The sequence below is a fragment of the Conger conger genome, chromosome 7, assembly GCF_963514075.1.
Source record: "Conger conger chromosome 7, fConCon1.1, whole genome shotgun sequence".
In the NCBI taxonomy this organism is placed as follows: Eukaryota; Metazoa; Chordata; class Actinopteri; order Anguilliformes; family Congridae; genus Conger; species Conger conger.
The window spans coordinates 34,506,464-34,527,477 of NC_083766.1; the positions used below are offsets into that span (position 1 = coordinate 34,506,464).

Consider the following 21,014-nt stretch of genomic DNA (forward strand, 5'->3'; position numbering starts at 1 on the left):
GCAACAGGATGTTCAACGCACCACCGTTTCTGGTTAACAAAAACGTTTTGCTACAATTTGTTTAATCAGCCAATCGTGGCAGCAACTAAAGGCATAAAACCATAGACCTGGTCAAGAGGTTCAGCTGTTTCAGACCAAATGTCATAATGGGTAAGAAATGTGATCTAAGTGACTTTGACTGTGGAATAATTGCTGGTGTCAGACAGGGTGGATTGAGTATCTCAGAAACTGATGATCTCCTGGGATTTTTATGCACAACAGTCTCTAGAGTTTGCAGAGAACTGTCGAAGTGAGCGGCAGTTCTACGGGCTAAAACACATGTTGAGAGAGGTCCGAGGAGAAGTGCCAGACTGATCAAAGCTGACAAAGGTAAAAGTAACGCAAATAACCACATTACAACAGTAGTATGCAGAAGAGCATCTCTGAACACACAATGCATCAAACCTCTTAAGTGGATAGGCTACAGCAGCAGGAGACCAATAAGTCTAAAAAATAAGCCTAATAATGACCTAATAAAGCTCCCTGAGTGTATGTAACTCTTTTCTTTCCTTCCCCCACCAATACCCAGGTCACCACACAGATCTCTGCCTGCTTGGCTGATATCTCTGCGTGGATGACTTCCCACCACCTGAAGCTTAATCTGGCCAAGACTGAGCTTCTCTACGTCCCTACTAAGTTCTCTCCGACAATCGACCTCTCACTGATTGTAGAGGATTTTGTAGTATCCTCCTCCCATACGGCCAAGAATCTTGGAGTGACTCTTGATAACCACCTCACCCTGGCTCCACGTGTCCTCCACTGCCAGAACCTGCAGGTTCTTCCTCTACAGTATACGCCGTATCCGTCATCTGACGGAGAAAGCCACCCAGCTCCTAGTCCAGGCGCTCGTCATTTCCCGCCTGGATTACAGCAACTCCCTCCTAGCCAGTCTCCAAGCTGGAGCTGTGCTCTAATAGTCTGTGGTCGCATTCTTCAGTTCGTTTTCAGCTGAGGATCACAGATTTTATAACCCTGTTATATTGTAGCGATCCCCGGAGGCTGCATTCAAACGGGAGCCATAGAGCGGGTAAACTATATGGGGCTTGTGGAACTGTTGGTGGATTAAGAAAATATATATGAAGACATTAAGTGGCAGAAACTGAAAGCAATGAAAAAAAACATATCAAGGTTACCCCAAAAGCCACCATTCCGTTACAATATCAATATTTTGATTTATTGTGGCCATGGATAACACATTCATGAATATTGGGAGTTTTGTAAATATGAGGTTGTTTGTAGGCTATGCGTTAATTGACGGCCGCAATTCTATGGCCCGGTTAAGTAACCAAAACATTATGCACTAGCAATTCATACCGTCTTAGTATGCAAGACCTAGTGCATACTAACATAGGATTGAAGTATGTGTGCTAGTACACGGTTTTCAGCCACCCAGTGTGGCAATAGATGCAGACCATGCCATATTTAGAGGATGGTCAATTTGGAGTTTAGAGCAAGATAAATACACCCCAAATAGCTTTTACAGTTATGTTCCTCGACATGTTACCAAATTCAAGAAATTATTTTTTAGTTGTAACCCTGTTCTTTGGCCCATGCAACCTAAGACCACTGCACTGCTGTACCAGTATGAGGTTTAAACAGATAATTTAATGAATGCAATAAAATGTGTATAGTGTCTGGAAAATTTTTGCTGTACAAGCGGATTGAGTTTTGAATATGGTCTAGCTTTAGACCAAAATACTGACATAGTGAAGTTGGCAGGTATTCATAGATTTTAAATGCCTCAAATATCCTTTCATACACAAACTGCAGTAATTTCACTTGTCAGCGTTTACCTTTGAAGCAATAAACAATCAAAAATGTTCATATGTAACCAAATGTGTTATTGCTTAATGCACCATGAGTGAAATGAATGGAAAGACAATAGTGTTTCCACGATTACAATGCTAGTGGAAATGAAAGAGTGAACATGCATACACTATCAAATTAAAACAAGTTCAGCATTTAATACTTTTTTTTTTTTATTCACTGGAACTCCTGATTGGGATAACTTCCACTGCATTACACTACAGTGTCAACAGTGTGCATATTCAAGTATTGAGAACAAACATAGCAGCTATTTTTCCGTTTCAATAAATAATGATCAGCCAATGTCCAGCTTCGGCTTACAATTTGTGCCCTTGGAGTTGCAGATTTCTTGTTTCAATGTTACATTATCTTTAATCAACTTCCTCAATAGTTGGCCCTGAGGAACCACCACCAGTGGGTGCACCACCAGCCCCTGGGAACCCTCCAGGCATTCCACCTGGCATTCCCCCTGGCATTCCCCCTGGCATTCCCCCTGGCATACCACCAGCACTCTGGTACAGCTTTGTGATGATGGGGTTGCACACCTTCTCCAGCTCTTGCTGTTGATGCTCAAACTCTTCCTTCTCTGCAGTCTGAGATACAAAATGGCAGTCAACATCAAAGAATTATGGTACATCACATTATATATTTGATTATGTTCTCAGGTGCCTTGCATGGTTTACATTTTTTGCTAAACCAGATATTTGCTAAAATATTTGAGTTAGGCAACACATTTCTATCCATTTACAATGAATACTTCAAAAAGGAATACGAAATAGCAAAGCTCAAGACCGTTTATGCAATGGAAATGTGCTCACCTGATTCTTGTCCAGCCAGCTGATTATTTCATTGCACTTGTCCAGGATCTTCTGCTTGTCCTCATCACTGATCTTGCCCTGCAACTTCTCATCCTCCACAGTGGACTTCATGTTGAAGGCGTAGGACTCCAGGGCATTTTTGGAGGACACCTTGTCGCGCTGCACATCATCCTCAGCCTTGTACTTCTCTGCCTCCTGGACCATGCGCTCAATGTCCTCCTTGCTGAGACGACCTGTTTGCATTCAACATTTCAGATTTGGAGGATACTCCTATACTCATGGCATCTAGAGAAGGCGACTATACTTTTGAACCCCCAGTAAAATTCCCCCTTGTACCTTTGTCATTGGTGATTGTGATCTTGTTCTCCTTGCCAGTGCTCTTGTCAACTGCAGAGACGTTCATGATGCCGTTGGCATCAATGTCAAAGGTCACCTCGATCTGGGGAACACCACGGGGTGCTGGGGGAATGCCGGTCAGCTCAAACTTGCCCAGTAAGTTGTTGTCCTTGGTCATGGCTCTTTCACCTTCATAGACCTGTATAAACATCACAAGTTACAAACACTTGACATAATCCCCTATTATTTGACAACCATTTTCACTGACACAACATGACATAATCAGTAGGTCAGCTCTGTGCTCGCTCAGACATCCAAGGAAGGTACTTGGGCCATCTCTGGTCTTTCAACCTCTGGTGGAAACTACGAATGACATAGGAATCAACTTCATCACAGCGAACAACCAGGAGAACCCCAAAATACCATCCAAACTCTCACCTGGATGAGCACACCGGGTTGGTTGTCAGAGTAGGTGGTGAAGGTTTGGGTCTGCTTTGTGGGAATGGTTGTGTTTCGTTTGATCAGAACAGTCATGACGCCACCAGCTGTCTCAATACCCAGAGACAGAGGGGTGACATCAAGCAGCAGCAGATCCTGAACATTCTCAGACTTGTCACCAGACAGAATAGCAGCCTGGACCGCTGTCAATAAAAGGGAAATAAGACATCATTCACACTGAAAATAACAGTTCACTTCCATATGTTACTATGGTCTCGCTCAGACATCCAAGGAAGGTACTTGGGCCATCAATGGTCTTTCAACCTCTGGTGGAAACTACGAATGACTTAGGAATCAACTTCATCACAGCAAGAGTATATGACAATGAGCAAACCAACACGAATGAGTATTACCTGCACCATAAGCAACAGCTTCATCAGGGTTGATGCTCTTGTTGAGCTCCTTGCCATTGAAGAAATCTTGCAGCAGTTTCTGGATCTTGGGAATACGTGTAGAGCCACCCACCAGGACAATGTCATGGATCTGGGCCTTGTCCATCTTTGCATCACGGAGAGACTTCTCAACCGGATCCAAGGTGCCACGGAACAGGTCGGCGTTCAGCTCCTCGAAACGAGCCCTGGTGATGGAGGTGTAGAAATCGATGCCCTCATACAAGGAGTCGATTTCGATACTGGCCTGGGTGCTAGAGGATAGGGTGCGCTTGGCTCTTTCACAGGCAGTGCGGAGACGGCGAACAGCTCTCTTATTGTCGCTGATGTCCTTCTTGTACTTGCGCTTGAACTCGGCAATAAAGTGGTTGACCATGCGGTTGTCAAAGTCTTCCCCACCTAGATGAGTGTCTCCAGCTGTCGACTTCACTTCAAAGATTCCATCCTCAATGGTGAGGATGGAGACGTCAAATGTGCCACCACCGAGATCAAAAATAAGGACGTTGCGTTCTGAACCAACCTGGAAAATGAAGGGGATTTAGCTTTTTTCAATTAAAAAAGCAAAGTGGAATTCAGGCAATATTTGCTCTGACATCCAAGAAAATGCACTTCGGTTATCTCTGGTCATTAGACTTCTTGTGAAAACTACCAAGACTTGGAAATCAACATCATCATAGTGAACATTTATGTATGCATGTAAAAATTTAACATTTCAGGTTCTGCCAAAATAACCTACAACCAATTCAACAGACAATCCTACCCCAATTATCGGTTATGTTTCCATCACACGATCTTAAAATCAGTTCTACTTCTCAATTGTATTAACCTAAGATAATGCAACCTTCTGATTGAAGTTTCAGAAGCTTATATGTACCTTTGTAGGGAAGTCTTACCTTCTTGTCCAATCCATAAGCAATAGCTGCAGCAGTTGGTTCATTGATGATTCGCAGAACATTTAGACCTGAAATTGTACCCGCATCCTTGGTAGCTTGCCGCTGGGAATCATTGAAGTAGGCTGGTACAGTCACAACAGCGTTTGTAACAGCCTGAAATAAGGAGAATTAACATAATAGTGCATAATTACAAAATCTAGGTCCTTCAAAAACATCACAATTCAAACGCTCTGAATTTGAATTCACTTCAGGCTCTGAATGAAACATACCTTTCCTAGATAGGCTTCAGCAATTTCTTTCATCTTGACCAACACCATGGATGAAATCTCCTCAGGGTAGAATGTTTTGGTCTCCCCTTTGTATTCAACTTCCACTTTAGGACGACTGTTGTCATTGACGACATTGAATGGCCAGTGCTTCATGTCAGACTGGACAACGGAATCTTCAAACCGTCGGCCAATTAGACGCTTGGCATCTGTGAAGAACAGTCCAATATATAAAATCTGTAAAGATGACATCCTGCACTAGATTTCAATCTGGTTTAACACACTGCTCACTCAGACATCCAAGGAAGGTACTTGGGCCATCGTTGGTCTTTCAACCTCAGGTGGAAACTACGAATGACTTAGGAATCAACTTCATCACAGTGAGCCACAATGCATTTTTTAAATCAACCCACTCAATAGGCTACATGGTGGAAATCATATGAATGAATTACAAAAAACAGGGATAGGTCCTGCACTTAAAACTTACCAAATACTGTGTTGGTGGGGTTCATTGCAACCTGATTCTTTGCAGCGTCTCCGATCAGCCGCTCACTATCAGTGAAAGCAACATAGCTGGGTGTGGTCCGGTTTCCCTGGTCGTTGGCAATGATCTCAACTTTGCCATGCTGAAAAACACCTACGCAGGAGTACGTCGTCCCCAGATCAATACCAACTGCTGTTCCCTTCGACATGGTTTCTGCGCCAAGAGAGTAAAAAATGTATTCATCAAAACAGTCCTGTAGGGGGCAGCAACGATTATTCAGATACCGCGCTGTGCAACTCACCGTGAGCTGCAATAGTTTTTTAGTTTTTTTTTTAAACATGCGTTGTAATTGACCGATACATTAAATTACACGATAAAGTGAGTATTTAATTTAAAACGAATGATTAAGGTAGGCTAAAGCTCCTTAACATTTAAATGACACGAATCGTATGTGTATAAAACACATATTATAGCACATTCAATCGCATCTCGCTATGGTCGTAATTCCAGCTTCCATTTTAAAAGCCGTGGGGAAATGCTGACGGATTGAAAACTGGCACTGCAGTCCCTTGAAGGATGTTCGCCTTGCTCATCGTCAGGCCAACACGTGATTAACACATCCACTGCGCTTCCAAGGACATTTCCTTCTATAAGACAGTGCAATGCGTCCTCAGCTCGTATTAAATAAAACGGTTTTTAAACGACGTTGGTGTAAAGACTTGCCACGTCTACATTCAAACGATTGGTTAATACTTAATGTTAATAGCTTTTCAATAAAAATAGGCGACATAGGCCAGTGTAGACTAACAAAAAGCGGACATTCCTACAAAATAATTGACTTTTTATTTATTTTAAGATTTCGGTCGTGTTAATATGGTTCCCACGCACCTTAGCAGAACATGGCGACGTACCAAACGCGATTAAATATGATCATCCCTTGCCATCTGTTACCAAGCACGTGTTACAACCCTCCCCCACACATATCTCTGAAGGACAAAGCTTGAATTCTACTGCAGTGGGAGACCGGCATCTGCAACCATTCGCCGGTAACGAGGAGTAATCAAGCGACTATGCATAGCTAGATCACGTCAGTTCACGTAAATTACAGTGGCTGGATGACACTAAACCAACAAGGAACACAGCTAGTTGACAGAATAAAATGACAATTTTAATGCAGGCTACATGTAAATGCTGCAAATAAATTGATGGTTGTTTCTATAAGACCTTATCATATGCACTTGTATTCAATGCAAACGCACATTAAAAAAAAAAAATCTAATGAACGTTACCTATTTGTGATGGATTGAGTCTTGTTAAAAAGAGCTGCCCGCAGTCTCCGCCTAGCCCAATCGCGCACTGAGTGAGAACTGCGTGAGATAGGATTCCAGACGCTCTTTCCGTATCCTGGTACGATCTCAAGACCCAATCGGCTTTCTCCCAGTCAAGAGGAACGCCTTTCGCCGCACAGTTACACGTCCGATTGGAGCGTCATTAATTTATTTGTATCACTTAACAACATTCAGAGACTGATTGGTTCAAACAGTCACACGGACGCAGTTCTACATTAAATCATCGGAAAGAACACCGTGCCGAGAAGATTAGTGACTAAAATAACACGACACTGTTCGAGGGCTTTCTGTATCATCTTGGTATATTCTATTCACACAGCCTACTACTTCACCTCAAAGAGTTAATTGGAATGTATGAACAAATCCGTGTGCTACTATAAGGCAGCATATTTGATGCCGGTGTAATGTCAAAATCCACCATTTTGTTTTGCCTTCATTTATTTGTTGCCCTGTTATCTGGAGTTGAGAGCTAGGCTATTATTGAAAATTCGGTCATCAAGATTTTAATCTAAAGATTTCACTCTAGTCGATTAGCCTACATGTGTATTCATCTATAGGCTGTCCTTGAGCACTATTGATACATTCGTGATACCAATTTAAATGCCACCCTCCTATCCAGTGACATCTGGCGAATTTGGATTTGTTACAGAAACACTACTAGATAACCCCACTAGATGGCGATGAGTACCAGAAGTTATATTTTAAAATCTATTTCGTGTAGTGATAATGACTTGTCCTATTAATTTCAATGATGTTTATGTTTCAATTTCAGCAGGACAGAAATAGCACATTAATAACTGAAAATCTATCCCATTATATTAGTAATTCCATTCCAAACAGATACAACGTAGACATACGTTTTCCCGGCGGATCACACGACATGAATATCGCAATAGGTTACCGTTGCTATGGGAAACACGAACTAGAATAATTTGCTCAGTTCCAGTGCTTTTACGTGAAGATGCATCCTTTAAGCTTGTCGATGTGTTTTTAGTTGACGTGGTTATGCGTATAATGTTAAACAAAATTACAAGATGTCTTTATTTTAAGGGACATCTTTAATAACATTTAAGCGTATACAATTTGACACCCTGCACATAGCCTGCGTACCTGAATATCATAAAGGGTGCTTTTGGCAAATTATTAAATTACAGATTTTGCTGGCTGACATTTGTAGAATACGAAAGAGAGATTTATTTGTAACAGTAAATGATGACCTACTGTACAGGGCATAATATGAAATGCTTCTGAAAGCTATTGTGCCCTCCATAGTGTCCTTTTATTTGCCTCTATACTCAACAATTTAAGATTTGTAATAAAAAAACGTGGTTACATTGCACATTGTCAGATTTTAATAAAGGGCATTTTTATACATTTTGGTTTCACCATGTAGAAATTACAGCAGTGTTTATTCATAGTCTCCCCATTTCAGGGCGCCATAATGTTTGAGACATACAATGTTATGTAAATGAAAGTAGTCATGTTTAGTATTTTGTTGCATATCCTTTGCATGCAATGACTGTTTGAAGTCTGGATTCATGGACATCACCAGTTGCTGGGTGTCTTCTCTGGTGATGCTCTGCCAGGCCTGTATTGCAGCCATCTTTAGCCTGTGCTTGTTTTGGGGGCTAGTCCCCTTTAGTTTTCTCTTGAGCATATGAAAGGGATGCTCAATTGGGTTCAGGTCAGGTGATTGACTTGGTCACTCAACAATTGACTATTTTTTAGCTTTGGAAAACCTCTTTGTTGCTTTACATTACATTACAGTCATTTAGCAGTCGCTCTTATCCAGAGCAAGGTACAATAAAGTGCAAATCAAACCCAGGAACAAGTGCATTGAGGGCCCTAGAAGAAAGTACAGTTCTGAGTCCTAGCGTGATCACATATATACAACTTGAGCCCTTGAAGAGTACATCAACTTACCAACTAGCATACCACAATGGGAAGCTAGAATACCCCAAATACTAAAGTGCTATTATAAGCTACGGCATACACATGGCTAATCATAGTGGTGAGGTAGGGAGGGAAAGGTGCAGCCTAAAGAGGTGGGTTTTCAGTCAAGTGGTCAAAGTCTCTGCTGTTCTGACATCCACAGGAAGGTCATTCCACCACCGTGGGGCCAGAACAGGGTGCCTGAGAAGTGCAGGTGTGAAGAGGGGGAGGTGCCTGGCGTCCCGAAGCAGCAGAACAGAGAAGTCTGGCTGGTGTATAGGGTCTGATTAGTGTTTCAATGTATGCAGGGGCTGATCCCTTAACTGCCTGGTATGCGAGCACCAAGGTTTTTAATTTGATGCGAGCCATAACAGGCAGCCAGTGGTTGGTGAGGGACTGACATGAGAATGTCCAGGTGGGACAGGATCATTGCTTGAAAAATGCAGTGCAGTATGTTTGAGATCATTGTCTTGCTGTAGAATGAACTTCCGGCCAATGAGTTTGGAGGCAATCGCTTGAACATGAGCACATAGGATAGGATGTGTCTATACACTTTGGAATTAATTTGGCTACAACCATCAGCAGTTATATCATCAATGAAGATAAGTGAGCCAGTACCTTCAGCAGCCATACATGCCAAAGTCATAACATCCCCACCACCGTGTTTTACAGATGAGGTGGTATGCTTTGGATCTCGGTCATTTTCTTCTCTCCTCCATACTTTCCTCTTGCCATCATTACATTACATTCATGGCGACATACAGTTGATTAGACTAAGCAGGAGACAATCCTTCCCTGGAGCAATGCAGGGTTAAGGGCCTTGCTCAAGGGCTGTTATGTTCCTGTGTTCTGTCTGTTAGTTTATCATTGTTTATTATTGTTATTCTTGTAATTTATTATTTTTCATATTCATGTCTGGTGTTCTGTTTATATTCATTAGTCTTTGCACTTGTCTTCCCCTGTGATGTCTGAGTCTGAATGTTTACTAGCCCAGTCACTCCCCTGTCTGCGTGCCCCACTATTCGGGTGTTTACGGTAGTTCCAGGGTTCAACCTTCCTTCCAATCTTGCATTCCTTACTTCCTGCTTTCTCTCTATTTCATGTTTGTACATAGCACTAATATACTAATCCCAACTAACATAGAAGTTGTACAGTACTAATTACACTAACACACTAATATGTTTGTCAAACTAACAAACTAACATTCACTAGTTTTGGGTGTTTGTAATTTCAATCACTTAACTAACTTACTAACGCATCTCCAGTTTCAATTCTGTTCTGTAACTCCGCCTCCCTATTCTATCACTGATTACTTGCTTAGTTTCAGCGAAGTATTCGCGCCTGTCTCTCCGTATCTCTGCATCTCCTGATTCTCTGCAATTGTCTACTCCCTAGTCCGGAGCCTTTTGTATTACATGTGTGTCTTTGTGAATCCAGTCTGCATTTTCATTTCCCCCTTGTTATTGTGCTATTACCCTTTCATGTGTCTCACCTGATGGTTATTTGTTAGACCACCCTCACTCCCATGCCCTGCCTAGTTTGTCTCATTCCCCTGTGTATTTATACCTGTCCTTTTCAGTTGCACCCTGCTAGTTCGCCTTGTTCCCGAGCCTTGTTTGTTTTCCTGTGCCTTGTTTGTTTTCCTGTGCCTTGTTTGTTTGCCCTTGCCGTGTTTCTGTTTGGATTTCCTATGTTTGACCCCTGCCTGCTTTTTGGACTATTCTGTTGGATCAACCTATGTACTTTTGCCTGTGGACTGACCCCCTGGTTTTTTTGATCTTTTGCCTGTTTTATACTACGCTCTGTCTGCCCCTCCACCTGCCAATAAACCTGTCATTTTCCACACACCTTTGTCTGCTTCTGGTTTCTCTGTCCTCCCTGCCGTGACAAGGGCCCAACGGCTGTGTGGATCTTATTCTGGCTACACTGGGGATCAAACCACTGACCTTGCGGGTCCCAGTCATGTACCTTAACCACTATGCTACAGGCCACCCCATCACTCTGATATAAGTTAATCTTCATCTCATCTGTCCACAATACGTTTTCCCAGAACTGTGGTTGCTCTTTTAAATACTTCTTGGCAAACTGCAACCTCGCCATCCTGTTGTTGCGGTGAACCAGTGGTTTGCATCGAGCAGTGTAGCTTCTGTTCATGAAATCTTCTGCAGACAATAGCTAAATCCACCCCTGACTCCTGAAGAGTGTTTCTGATCCATAGAACAGGTGTTTGGGGATTTTTTTTTATTATGGTGAGCATTCTTCTGTCATCAGCTGTGGAGGCCTTCCTTGGCCTGCCAGTCCCTTTGTGATTAGTAAGCTCACCAGTGCTCTCTTTATTTTTTAATTCTGTTTCAGACAGCCTACAGTTTGGCTGATGTCTCTAACTGTTTTATTCTTGTTTCTCAGTCTCATAATGGCTTCTTTGACTTTCACTGGCACAACTTTGGTCCTCATATTGATAAACAGCAATAATAGTTTCCAAGCTGATCAAAAGACGAGGTGCTAAGAGCTTTCTTATACCTGCATTAAGGAAGCAATTAAACACACCTGAGCAGACACCTGTGAAGCCATCTGTCCCAAACATTATGGTGCCCTTACATGTGTGTGTGTGTGTGTGTGTGTGTGGTGGGGGGGGGGGGTATAGACTGGTGTAGACCTGCATACCAACAAATATTTAATCAGCCAATCATGTGGCAGCAACTAAATACATAAAAGTATGCAGACGTTGATGTCGGAATGGGCAAAAAATTTGATCAATGACTGGAATGCTTGTTGGTGCCAGACCAGGTGGCAGAAAGAAAAAGGTTTGGATAGCTCAGAGGCTGCTGTTCTCCTGAGATTTTCATGCATAACAGTCTGTAGAGTTTGCTGGGAATGGTGCGAAAGACAAAAAACATCCAGTGAGCAACATTTCTGTGGGGAAAAACACCTTGTTAACGAGAGAGGTCAGTGGAGAAGGGCCAGACTGGTCAAAGCTGACAGTAAGGTGACAGTAACGCAAATAACCACACATTACAATAGTGGTATGCAGAAGAGCATCTTTGAAAACACAACACATCAAACCTCACTGGGGAAATACAGTGAAAAGTAAAAAACTGTGGTCACTGAGTGTATGTATAAACACTACACATTTTTACATGGTGAAACCAAAATGTATAAAAATACCCTTTAATAAAATCTGAGTGTGCACTTTAACCACATGATAATTATATGATCTCAAATGTGAAATTGTGGCAAATCAATGGCAAATGAAGACATAATGGGTTTTTGTCCCAAACATTATGAGCACTGTACATTTTATCAAAGTTATACAAGTGGGGGTTACTGGAGACACCACACCTTGGATTGCTTCCTAATTGTCACTTATTGATAATAATTGTATAAAATTAGCCTGTTGCCTTGATTAACAAGGTGGCCTGTCAAATACTCCCATACAAGTTTTGGTAAAAGCTTGAACAGGGATGATGGGATGAAAAAAGGAAAGCTGCTTTGACTCAAGGTACCTATACATGGCATTTAAAATCAGTTTTATGAATCTTAGGTCAAGTGAAGTGAAATAATTGATCTAGAAAATTTATTAATTTTATTTGACAATAATAAAAATAACCACCACTAAAATCTTTTATTTATTAATCTGTAAAATCAATAAACTAATGGATACTAACAGCTAAAAAGGGATCAAATGTTTTATGTAAATATATTCCAGTATATTTATAACAAACAGGAATGAACTTGAATGTGAACTTTTGCAACTGGAAAACCCATAGACTGTGTGTGAGATGATGTCACGGAGCACTGAATAAAGTCTCTGAAGAGGAAGTGTCTTTGGTAGTTCACTTCTGACTGACGGTGTGATGATGGCACTGCAGCTACAGATTTTCTTTCTAGTCCTTGTTGTGAGGGGTGAGTTGAACATTTTTCTTTCTGCCACAAACCTTTCGTCAAACACATTTCGCATCTTGGTGATTGAAGAAAGCTTAGTTTCTACACCAGCTACATGGTGAAAGCTTATGTGGACTGTGACTGTTGGTGACTACAAAGAAATGGACAGCATAATATTGCTGGTTGTTTATTAATCTATTGTGCTTATATTGTGCTTTTTAATGTTTTAGAACTATCAGAACACTAGCATTTACATTTACATTTACAGTGCACATTATGTAAGTGCAGTACTACCATTTAAATATAAACATGCTATCATCTTATACTGCCAAAGCATCACAGTCCAAATCTTAATGTGAATATGGTTTTTGCACCAGTTTTAAAATGTCATGAAATATCATATAAAATTGTGTTGTGGAATGTGTATTCCATATCTGGTCAGGTTTGCTTCTGTTCACTTAGATATTAATTGTAAAATGCTTTTTAACCAGGGGTTCCCACGTTTTTTTTGCGCCATACTGTACACCAACATTGTAACATAACATTGTGTGCACTATAACCCACACTTTATGTACAGTGTCTAAAAAAATCATGCTTTATTAAATTTCACATTTGCATGGAAAAGAATAACTACAGATTATATATAATGGTGTTCAGAAACAGTTTGTGGAGGTGCTGAAGTTTAATCACACATCGCATTCTGATTATTACTAATGTTATGTGGTCTGATGTGTCCCACATAAGGTGCAAAAATATTCTGTAACCTTATGGCTGAAAAATATTCCAAGCCCACCTAGCAGTGGGTGTTAGTTTCCCCCGCTGCACCAATGTTGAAAGTATGAACAAAACAACCAAGCGGAAGTAAAGCGACAAATGAAAAGCAAAAAAATTGAAACTTTTCTTCACAATGCAGAAATCAAATATGGTTATGCTTCTCCATTTGAACCTTTTTACTTTCAAGTTGTTCATGTGAGGAGCTTCTCTCTACAACCCGTGGTTTCCTGTTGCAGTAGGGCCTGCATTGAAATGTGCCGCAGCAGACATGTGACAAATATATTTGCCGTTTGATAGCAGAGCCCCCCCATCTCACCCCACTCCCCCACCTATGAAGCACTGTCTGTCAGAACTGCTGCTATTTTCCACTTTTCACTGCAGCCCCTGCAGCCTCACAGCCAGTGGGCAAAGCTATGATTCAGAACACTGAGCCACAAATATAGCTCTACTGTAAAACAGCCCCTGCTAATGAATCACCCACGTGTAGGTGGAAAGGCTTTAGCACCCCACCCCCACTGCACCCCACACTGCCCTGGTCATTGTTTCCATTTTTCAGCACACCGCTTTCCATATGTGTAATATTTTAGACCCAAGAGTGTTTCAAGTGTCTTAAAATTCTTGATTAAAAAAACGCTTTTCGTCTTTTTATGATGCTCAATGGGGCAGTCAGTTAACACTTATGTTGCTTTCCATGTGATGTACTGCATGTGAGGCAAGCAGCTGTGAATGATATTATCTAGTTTGAGATTCAGACTTCTCTTAATGTCACGTTCGTAAATAGTTGTCTTATGATCCACTTTTTAGGCATGGCAGGGGCTTTGGAAACAAGTCACATAAGCGTGATGGAGGGGCAGACACTAATTATCAGCTGTTCAATTCATGATGCCAGTTTCACGCATCTAGAATGGAAAAATCCACATGGCTTTGTGATATTCTTCAACAGCCATAGAGGTGAGCATGAAATTACTATACATCCCTTATCTGTGTGGATATCTGCTTGTCCATGTGAGAGGTTTTTGTCCTCAATGTGAAAAGGTTTTTTTCTTGGTTTTCAGGTATCCGAGACAAACGCTACAGTCTTGTCAACTCTTCCCACTCAGAATATACATTTAGCCTGGCTAATGTCACTTTTAAAGATGGAGGCCATTATACATGCTTACAGTACGCCAAATCAGTTACAACAAAGCATTTCCAAGTGACGGTTCTAGGTAAGAATAATTCTTAATTTCATGGAGTTTTTCATTTGAATTTAATGTTGGAATATTTTGGAAGTATGACTAGGAGAATTATATCTGCTTTATGATTCTCAAGGTTACCCTAAACTGGAGATGACTGAGCATGAAGACAGGACCGCAATCAAATGTTCAGCAGAGGCAAACTATCCTCCCCCCAGAATATCTTGGCTATTTGAAAGTGGATTACAGCTTGATGGTGAGTGCTCAATGACTGCTCTTAAGTACTCAATAGTGAAATATTTCAGCATGGCCACTTTTATTGTAAAATGCATTTAAATTATATCATTCAAAGAGCTTCTTCCATGCTTCATACATGTATGGTTCATGGTACCAAACCTGGTGCACAATGACCAAACTTCCAAGAAATGGGTTTCTAGTTGTACTTTAAATATTCAAATTGTTAACAATCAAGAACAACAGTTATAAAGAAAATCGCAGAACTATGTTTGTTTGTCAAGGGGGGGGAGTGGAAATTGTTCAGTTGTAGAATTCCAAGATGCATTATTGTGTAATATTCTGGCTATATGTTGTAATTGGATAATACACAAAAGTAGGCATACATTGGAATATGCAAAACATGGATGGGGTGGATACCTAGAAAATTCAGAGATATTTTCCAAGGTGACACTGGCTAAGAGCAGAGGTTTAGTCCTGCCCTGGGTGTGTTGCTGTGTGTCCCTGAGCAAGACACCTAACCCCCAATTTCTCCTGACAAGCTGGTTGGTGCCTTGCATGGCTGCCATTTGCAGCCAATTGCCATTGGTGTGTGTGTGTGTGTTTGTGTGTGTGTGTGTGTGTGTGTGTGTGTGTGTGTGTGTGTGTGTGTGTGTGTGAATGGGTGAATGAGGTGCATCAGTTGTACAGTGCTTTGGATAAAGGCTCTATATAAGTGCAGACCATTTAAAAATAGAGAAATGAGCCAATGGTTTAATAGACACCCGTAGTGAATCCTCTGGAACTCTTGCTAGTTCTCAGCAAAAATAACTGAACTGAAAGTCTGTATTTCCCCAGTGAAGCTCAAGAAGGCAGGTTGACATATTGACAGTCTAACTGAGGCTCCTATTGATTCCCCATGAAGTACTTGTGGCAATGTAGGTGTAGCTGTTATTGTAGTTTAGTTTTTTTGAATACCCCAAAATATCTATGGACTAATGTGAATGGAAGATTGACAGATGTTTTTTTACACGTTTCTTCTTCAGCTCCCCATGCCCAGTACCAGTGTGATGGAATTACCAACAAATTCCTGACAAATAAAAAATGTTTGTCAGTTGACATTCTCCGAGTCAAATCTCACAAGAGGAGGGTGACTGTGAAATGTATTGTTCACCACAAAGCCTTGTACAACTCCCATCTGATGAATTTCATATCTATTGGAAAAGATAGTAAGTCTGTGTTTTGTTTTTTTAAAGGATTTTTCTGCTTGCATTTCTTTTTGTTTAATAGTTCGGTGCCAGTGCTATATATCACGTCAATACATAATATTACAGATGTTTAGAAGGAAGTTTTGGTGGTTGTCTGAAGCCATAAAATGCTGAGAATGCAGAGACGTTTGTGGTCAGATGGAACAAGGAAACCCAACTTGGGATGCCAGTGATTTCAAAATGCTGATTTGTTTATAGCCCTTTCACAAATGAAAAGATCACATATTGAGTGGAAACTATGTGAATGACACGTACTGTATTTCTTTAAATAACATGCAGTGACTTAAAAGCAACAGTGAAAGACAATTACTAGTCTAACCAAACCTTTATATTGGTGAAAGATTCAAGATTCATATAATTCCCTGAACACAACGAGTTTCGTTTGAATGGTTCAACAGGAATTTTCATACCCCTCTGCCGATCCCACTCCCACTGACATACTGCCAACATCAAAGAAGAGTCACAATGTTTACAATAAATGTGCTGATTTCTCTGATGTCTCCAAACTGGTCACTTTGAGAAACAGGAAGTGAAAATCATGTGGTTCTGTGGCCTGAGTGCGTGGGGGAAACACAATCCATTACGTACTCTTAGGTATTTTCCCCTCAACGTCTTTATATGGACAGTGGGGGGCATTTTGACAACGATCTTATAATCTCTTCTCTGTTTAAGGTGAAGAAAACTGTAACTTTTTGTATGAAGGCATACTTTCAGTGAATACAGAAAGTGAAAGTGTTTGAGCAACTGCTCCAGAAATCTTTCTTGGCACCTGCAGACATTCACCATTTCTGTTCAGATATGCTACCCTTCAGTATAACAGTACTTTCTTTTTTCTCAGGATTACAGCACTTGACAATTAACTGTACAGTTATTCATAGCTTCATGTGATATTACAGATGTTTAAATTGACAAATGGCATTTAGTGTAAAAGACTTGAAGTGTAATTTTAGCCCATTTTTCTCACAGCTACAGAAGAAGAATTCTCAACTACAACAGTAGGATATTGGTCCAGTACAGCTGATACAACAGAACAAGCAACACAATCAACCACAGACCCTCACTCAGGAAATAACAGTGAGTAGATGCATTTCCTATGCATGTGTCATAAACACAACTGTACACTGTACACTAGACCTGTACACCAGCTTGTTAATGCAGATATTTAATCAGTCAATCATGTGGAAGCAATTGAATACATTAAAGCATGCAGACGTGGTCAAGAGGTTCAGCTGTTGTTCATACAAATATCAGCATGGGGAAGAAATGTGATCTAAGTTACTTTGACTGTGGAATGATTGTTGGTGCCAGTCAGGGTGGTTTTTACTATCTCAGAAACTTCTGATTTCCTGTGATTTACTCTAGAGATTTACAGTCTCAAGAGTTTGCAGAGAATGGTACAAATAATTAAATAAATAATACATCCAGTGAGCAGCAGTTCTGTTATTGTCATTGTTAAAGAGTGATGTCAGAGGAGAAGGGCCAGACTGGTCAAAACTGACAGGAAGGTGAAAGTAACACAAATACTCACACATTACAACAGTGGTTTGCAGAAGAGCATCTCTGAACACACAATGGGAGAAATGTTCTAAGTGGATAGACTACAGCAGCAGACCAATAAGTCTAATAAATACCTAATAAAGTGCTCACTGAGTGTATATTTCTTGGATTTTTTAAAACCCTGATTATTCAAGCTCTCCTTTAATTTCTGGGAGAGCTGTTTAGAAAGACAGGTTGTTTCACCACTGGTCACACTGTCAGGTGTGACCAGTGTTAAATCGTAGTTTGAAGCCTCGTATTTACCCTGTTTGACCTGCATTTTAATTAACCCTAATTGTTTACTGGTTGTTTCATGACCACACACTTGATATAACTGAGAAAAAATATAAACTGCTGCATAAATTTGCACTTAAAATGACTGTATTTTTGTTTAGAACAGCCCTTCATAGCAGGTGTGAAATTACACCTTAAATGATCATCTTTCTTTTGCTAAATGTGTGCTACCAAGGTACTGGGTTCATTTTAAACTATGGTTAGACAATAATGCTTATTTATGTATTTTCACATTACAAATAAAATGAACTTACCCATTGTAGATAAAGGTAATATCAACTGCTTTTTAAGTTTTAGTCCCTCTTAACAAATGCACACCACTAGATTGGATTGGGTTCATTTTAATTCATAAGATATACTGCCTTCTGGTGGTGGCAGTGCATCCCTGCAATTTTTCCTGAAACAAAAAAACCCCCCCCCAAAAAACAGACAAAAATATATACTTGAGTACGTTATATCTTTACAGATAACATCACAGCAACTGTGACCACTGTATCAGCATTAACAAACACCAGCAGCAATCCCAGTTCTGAAGGTAAGAGCTATCTCAATCTTTCAAATGGTCTTTTTCCTATAGGGAATTGGAGTTCTGAATTTGATATTCCATTATCATTGGTGTGGTACATTTACTAATGTAGTATATAAATGTCAATATTGCCTTTATGCACTTATTTTGGTTTTCATGTCAATACTTAAAATATAAACATAGCATTATTCATGACACTTCAACAATTGACAGAGGAACTGTACATTACTCAGCTGTACTCATGGTGTAAGAACTGAGAGTTGTGATGAGTGCTTTCTGAGAAAATAACAGCAGCTTTATCACCTTCAGATGGTCAGACCAAATGGGACCAGCAAGATAATGAGAGACAGAGTGCCCCACTGCTAATTTTCCTTGTGACTTGTCTGATCCTTGGCCTCCTGGTGGTGGTCATTTTCTTCCTGATCAAGCTGAGAAGAGCTCATGTGATCTGGAAGATAGGTAAGCAAGCAAAAACATCAGATGCTCGGGACAGCCGTTCCATGTTTTACTCAGCTTGGCCATTCATCTGGGCTCCAGAGAGAGGCATTATAAACAAACCCACAAGTTCCATGAACTGACATGTCTTATAAATCAGCATATGTTCCTCAAAAATGCGTTGTTAATGACAGCAGTCCGAGGAGAATGGTCAGACTGGTCAAAGCTGACAGGAAGGTGACAGTAATAAAAATAACCACACATCATAAAAGTGGTATGCAGAGGAGCATCTCTGAACCCACAATGTGTCAAACCTCTAAGTAGATAGCAGAATAAATCTATAAAAATTGGTCTAATAAATACCAAATAAAGTGCTCACTGACTGTACATATTCAATATTTACTCCATTTAGTTATCTTATTTTGTCTAATATTATATCATTTTTATGGTATGCTACTACTACTACTACTACTACTACTACTACTAATAACAACAACAACAACAACAACAACAACAACAACAACAACAACAACAACAACTGTATGAGGCGGCACGAATGGTGCAGTGGGTAGCACTGCCGCCTCAAGGGCAAGGAGGTCTGGGTTCGAATCCCTGTCGGTCGGGGCCTCTCTGTGCGGAGTTTGCATGTTCTCCCCGTGTTTGTGTGGGTTTCCTCCGGGTACTCCGATTTCCTCCCACAGTCCAAAGACATTCAGGTTAGGCTGATTGGAGAATCTAAATTGCCCGTAGGTATGAGCGTATGAGCGTATGAGCGTATGAGCGTGTGAGTGAATGGTGTGTGTGCCCTGTGATGGACTGGCGACCTGTCCAGGGTGTATTCCTGCCTTTCGCCCAATGTATGCTGGGATAGGCTCCAGCCCCCCTGCAACCCTGTTTAGGATAAGCGGGTTCAGATAATGGATGAATGGATTACTGTATGAGTAGGCCTGTAATGTTTGCTATTTTTGTCATTCCAGAAAATGAAAATTCTGAACAGTCATTGGAGAGCAGTAGATCAAAATCAAGCAATGAAGAAAAGCTCTCTCAAGAAAGGAAGCTTCAGATTAGCGTTATTAATCCAGGTAAATATTAGAATTTGACAGCTTTAAAAATGCTGCCAATTAAAGTCATGCTCCACAAGCACTGAGGATAATACGGTACCCTTAAAATGATTGCAATCTTTTGTTTCCCTCCTCTCTTGCAGGATATCGGAATACCAATTTCACAAGATACATAGCTGAGGAACCTCCTGCCGAGGATGCAACTAATGCTCAAAGTGAAGAGACTGCCCAAATTCAGAGGGACAACCCAAACCCCTGTGTAGTGACCACAAGCCATCAGATAAAGGAGACAGAACTATAGGGGCTACCATCAAACACTACAAGGGTGTGATTGGCAGGTTTTACTGTACTTTTCCACATGGATTGTGTAAGTTAGCAGATTTGTGCTGGACTTTACCAAGCTGCTATCATCTGGCATTTCAAAATCTTTTCCCTGCAATTGAATGATGACTCCTGCCTGGATCAACATGGAAACCCATGAAGACTGCTGAGAGGCTCCTACAGGAATAAAAGCAATAATAGGGTCCTCAGGTCAATCAGGCCAATGATTCTTTAATGCAGACAAGTTTGTTTTGCACTGTGAATGTATTTTATAGCAACTATTTATTTATTTTACTGTTATTGCTGGTTTAATAAATGCATTTTATATTTTAGAAAAAATGTAGAATGAGTTCCTTGTATGCATATACATAAATGAGTTTGCATGTGTGAATGTCCAATAAGGACATAATGTTTTACCCAATTTCTTCACACCTGAATTGAGAATATGGCCAATATGAATGAATGGTGGCAGACTGTAGCTTGAAGCTAGCCCCAATAAGCAGCTACAAAGACGTGAATCCCTTATATTGCCAGGAATTGTATGACTTCGGTTGGTTTTATGGCAAAATCTCCCTTCTTGATAGGTACCTACCACCACCTACTGTAACAAAGGTGCTCATTGCAAGAAGTGATTTTCCTCCCTTAAATTTGATCTTTTCAGTTGCTTACCCCTGTATTACCTAACAACGAGCACAAGAGATTGGAAATTCTGATAAAAA

General features: G+C 40.6%; 2 protein-coding genes and 3 non-coding genes across 5 annotated transcripts; 1 reads left to right on the top strand and 4 right to left on the bottom strand.

Moving 5' to 3' along the window:
* Nucleotides 1–1,859: 1,859 nt before the first annotated feature.
* LOC133133711 (heat shock cognate 71 kDa protein-like) lies at nucleotides 1,860–6,976 on the bottom strand. Its single transcript, XM_061249870.1, has 9 exons — nucleotides 6,819–6,976; nucleotides 5,533–5,742; nucleotides 5,049–5,254; nucleotides 4,780–4,932; nucleotides 3,851–4,406; nucleotides 3,438–3,640; nucleotides 3,000–3,198; nucleotides 2,664–2,896; nucleotides 1,860–2,438 (listed from the first exon to the last, which is right to left on the bottom strand). The coding sequence occupies exons 2-9, from the start codon at nucleotides 5,735–5,737 to the stop codon at nucleotides 2,217–2,219; spliced, it is 1,977 nt and encodes a 658-aa protein (XP_061105854.1). The 5' UTR covers nucleotides 5,738–5,742; nucleotides 6,819–6,976; the 3' UTR covers nucleotides 1,860–2,216.
* Nucleotides 3,302–3,398, bottom strand: LOC133134171 (small nucleolar RNA SNORD14). Its single transcript, XR_009709282.1, has one exon. It is a non-coding gene; the product is annotated as a small nucleolar RNA SNORD14 (small nucleolar RNA).
* LOC133134174 (small nucleolar RNA SNORD14) lies at nucleotides 3,713–3,809 on the bottom strand. The gene has a single exon (XR_009709285.1). It is a non-coding gene; the product is annotated as a small nucleolar RNA SNORD14 (small nucleolar RNA).
* LOC133134172 (small nucleolar RNA SNORD14) lies at nucleotides 5,333–5,429 on the bottom strand. Its single transcript, XR_009709283.1, has one exon. It is a non-coding gene; the product is annotated as a small nucleolar RNA SNORD14 (small nucleolar RNA).
* Nucleotides 6,977–12,642: 5,666 nt separating the features above from the next.
* On the top strand, nucleotides 12,643–20,996 carry LOC133133713 (cytotoxic and regulatory T-cell molecule). Its single transcript, XM_061249872.1, has 10 exons — nucleotides 12,643–12,713; nucleotides 14,271–14,417; nucleotides 14,522–14,674; nucleotides 14,778–14,897; nucleotides 15,901–16,083; nucleotides 17,089–17,196; nucleotides 18,419–18,487; nucleotides 18,788–18,937; nucleotides 19,891–19,995; nucleotides 20,118–20,996. Exons 1-10 carry the CDS (start codon nucleotides 12,665–12,667, stop codon nucleotides 20,273–20,275), a joined length of 1,242 nt encoding a protein of 413 aa, XP_061105856.1. The 5' UTR covers nucleotides 12,643–12,664; the 3' UTR covers nucleotides 20,276–20,996.
* The last annotated feature ends 18 nt before the right edge of the window (nucleotides 20,997–21,014 follow it).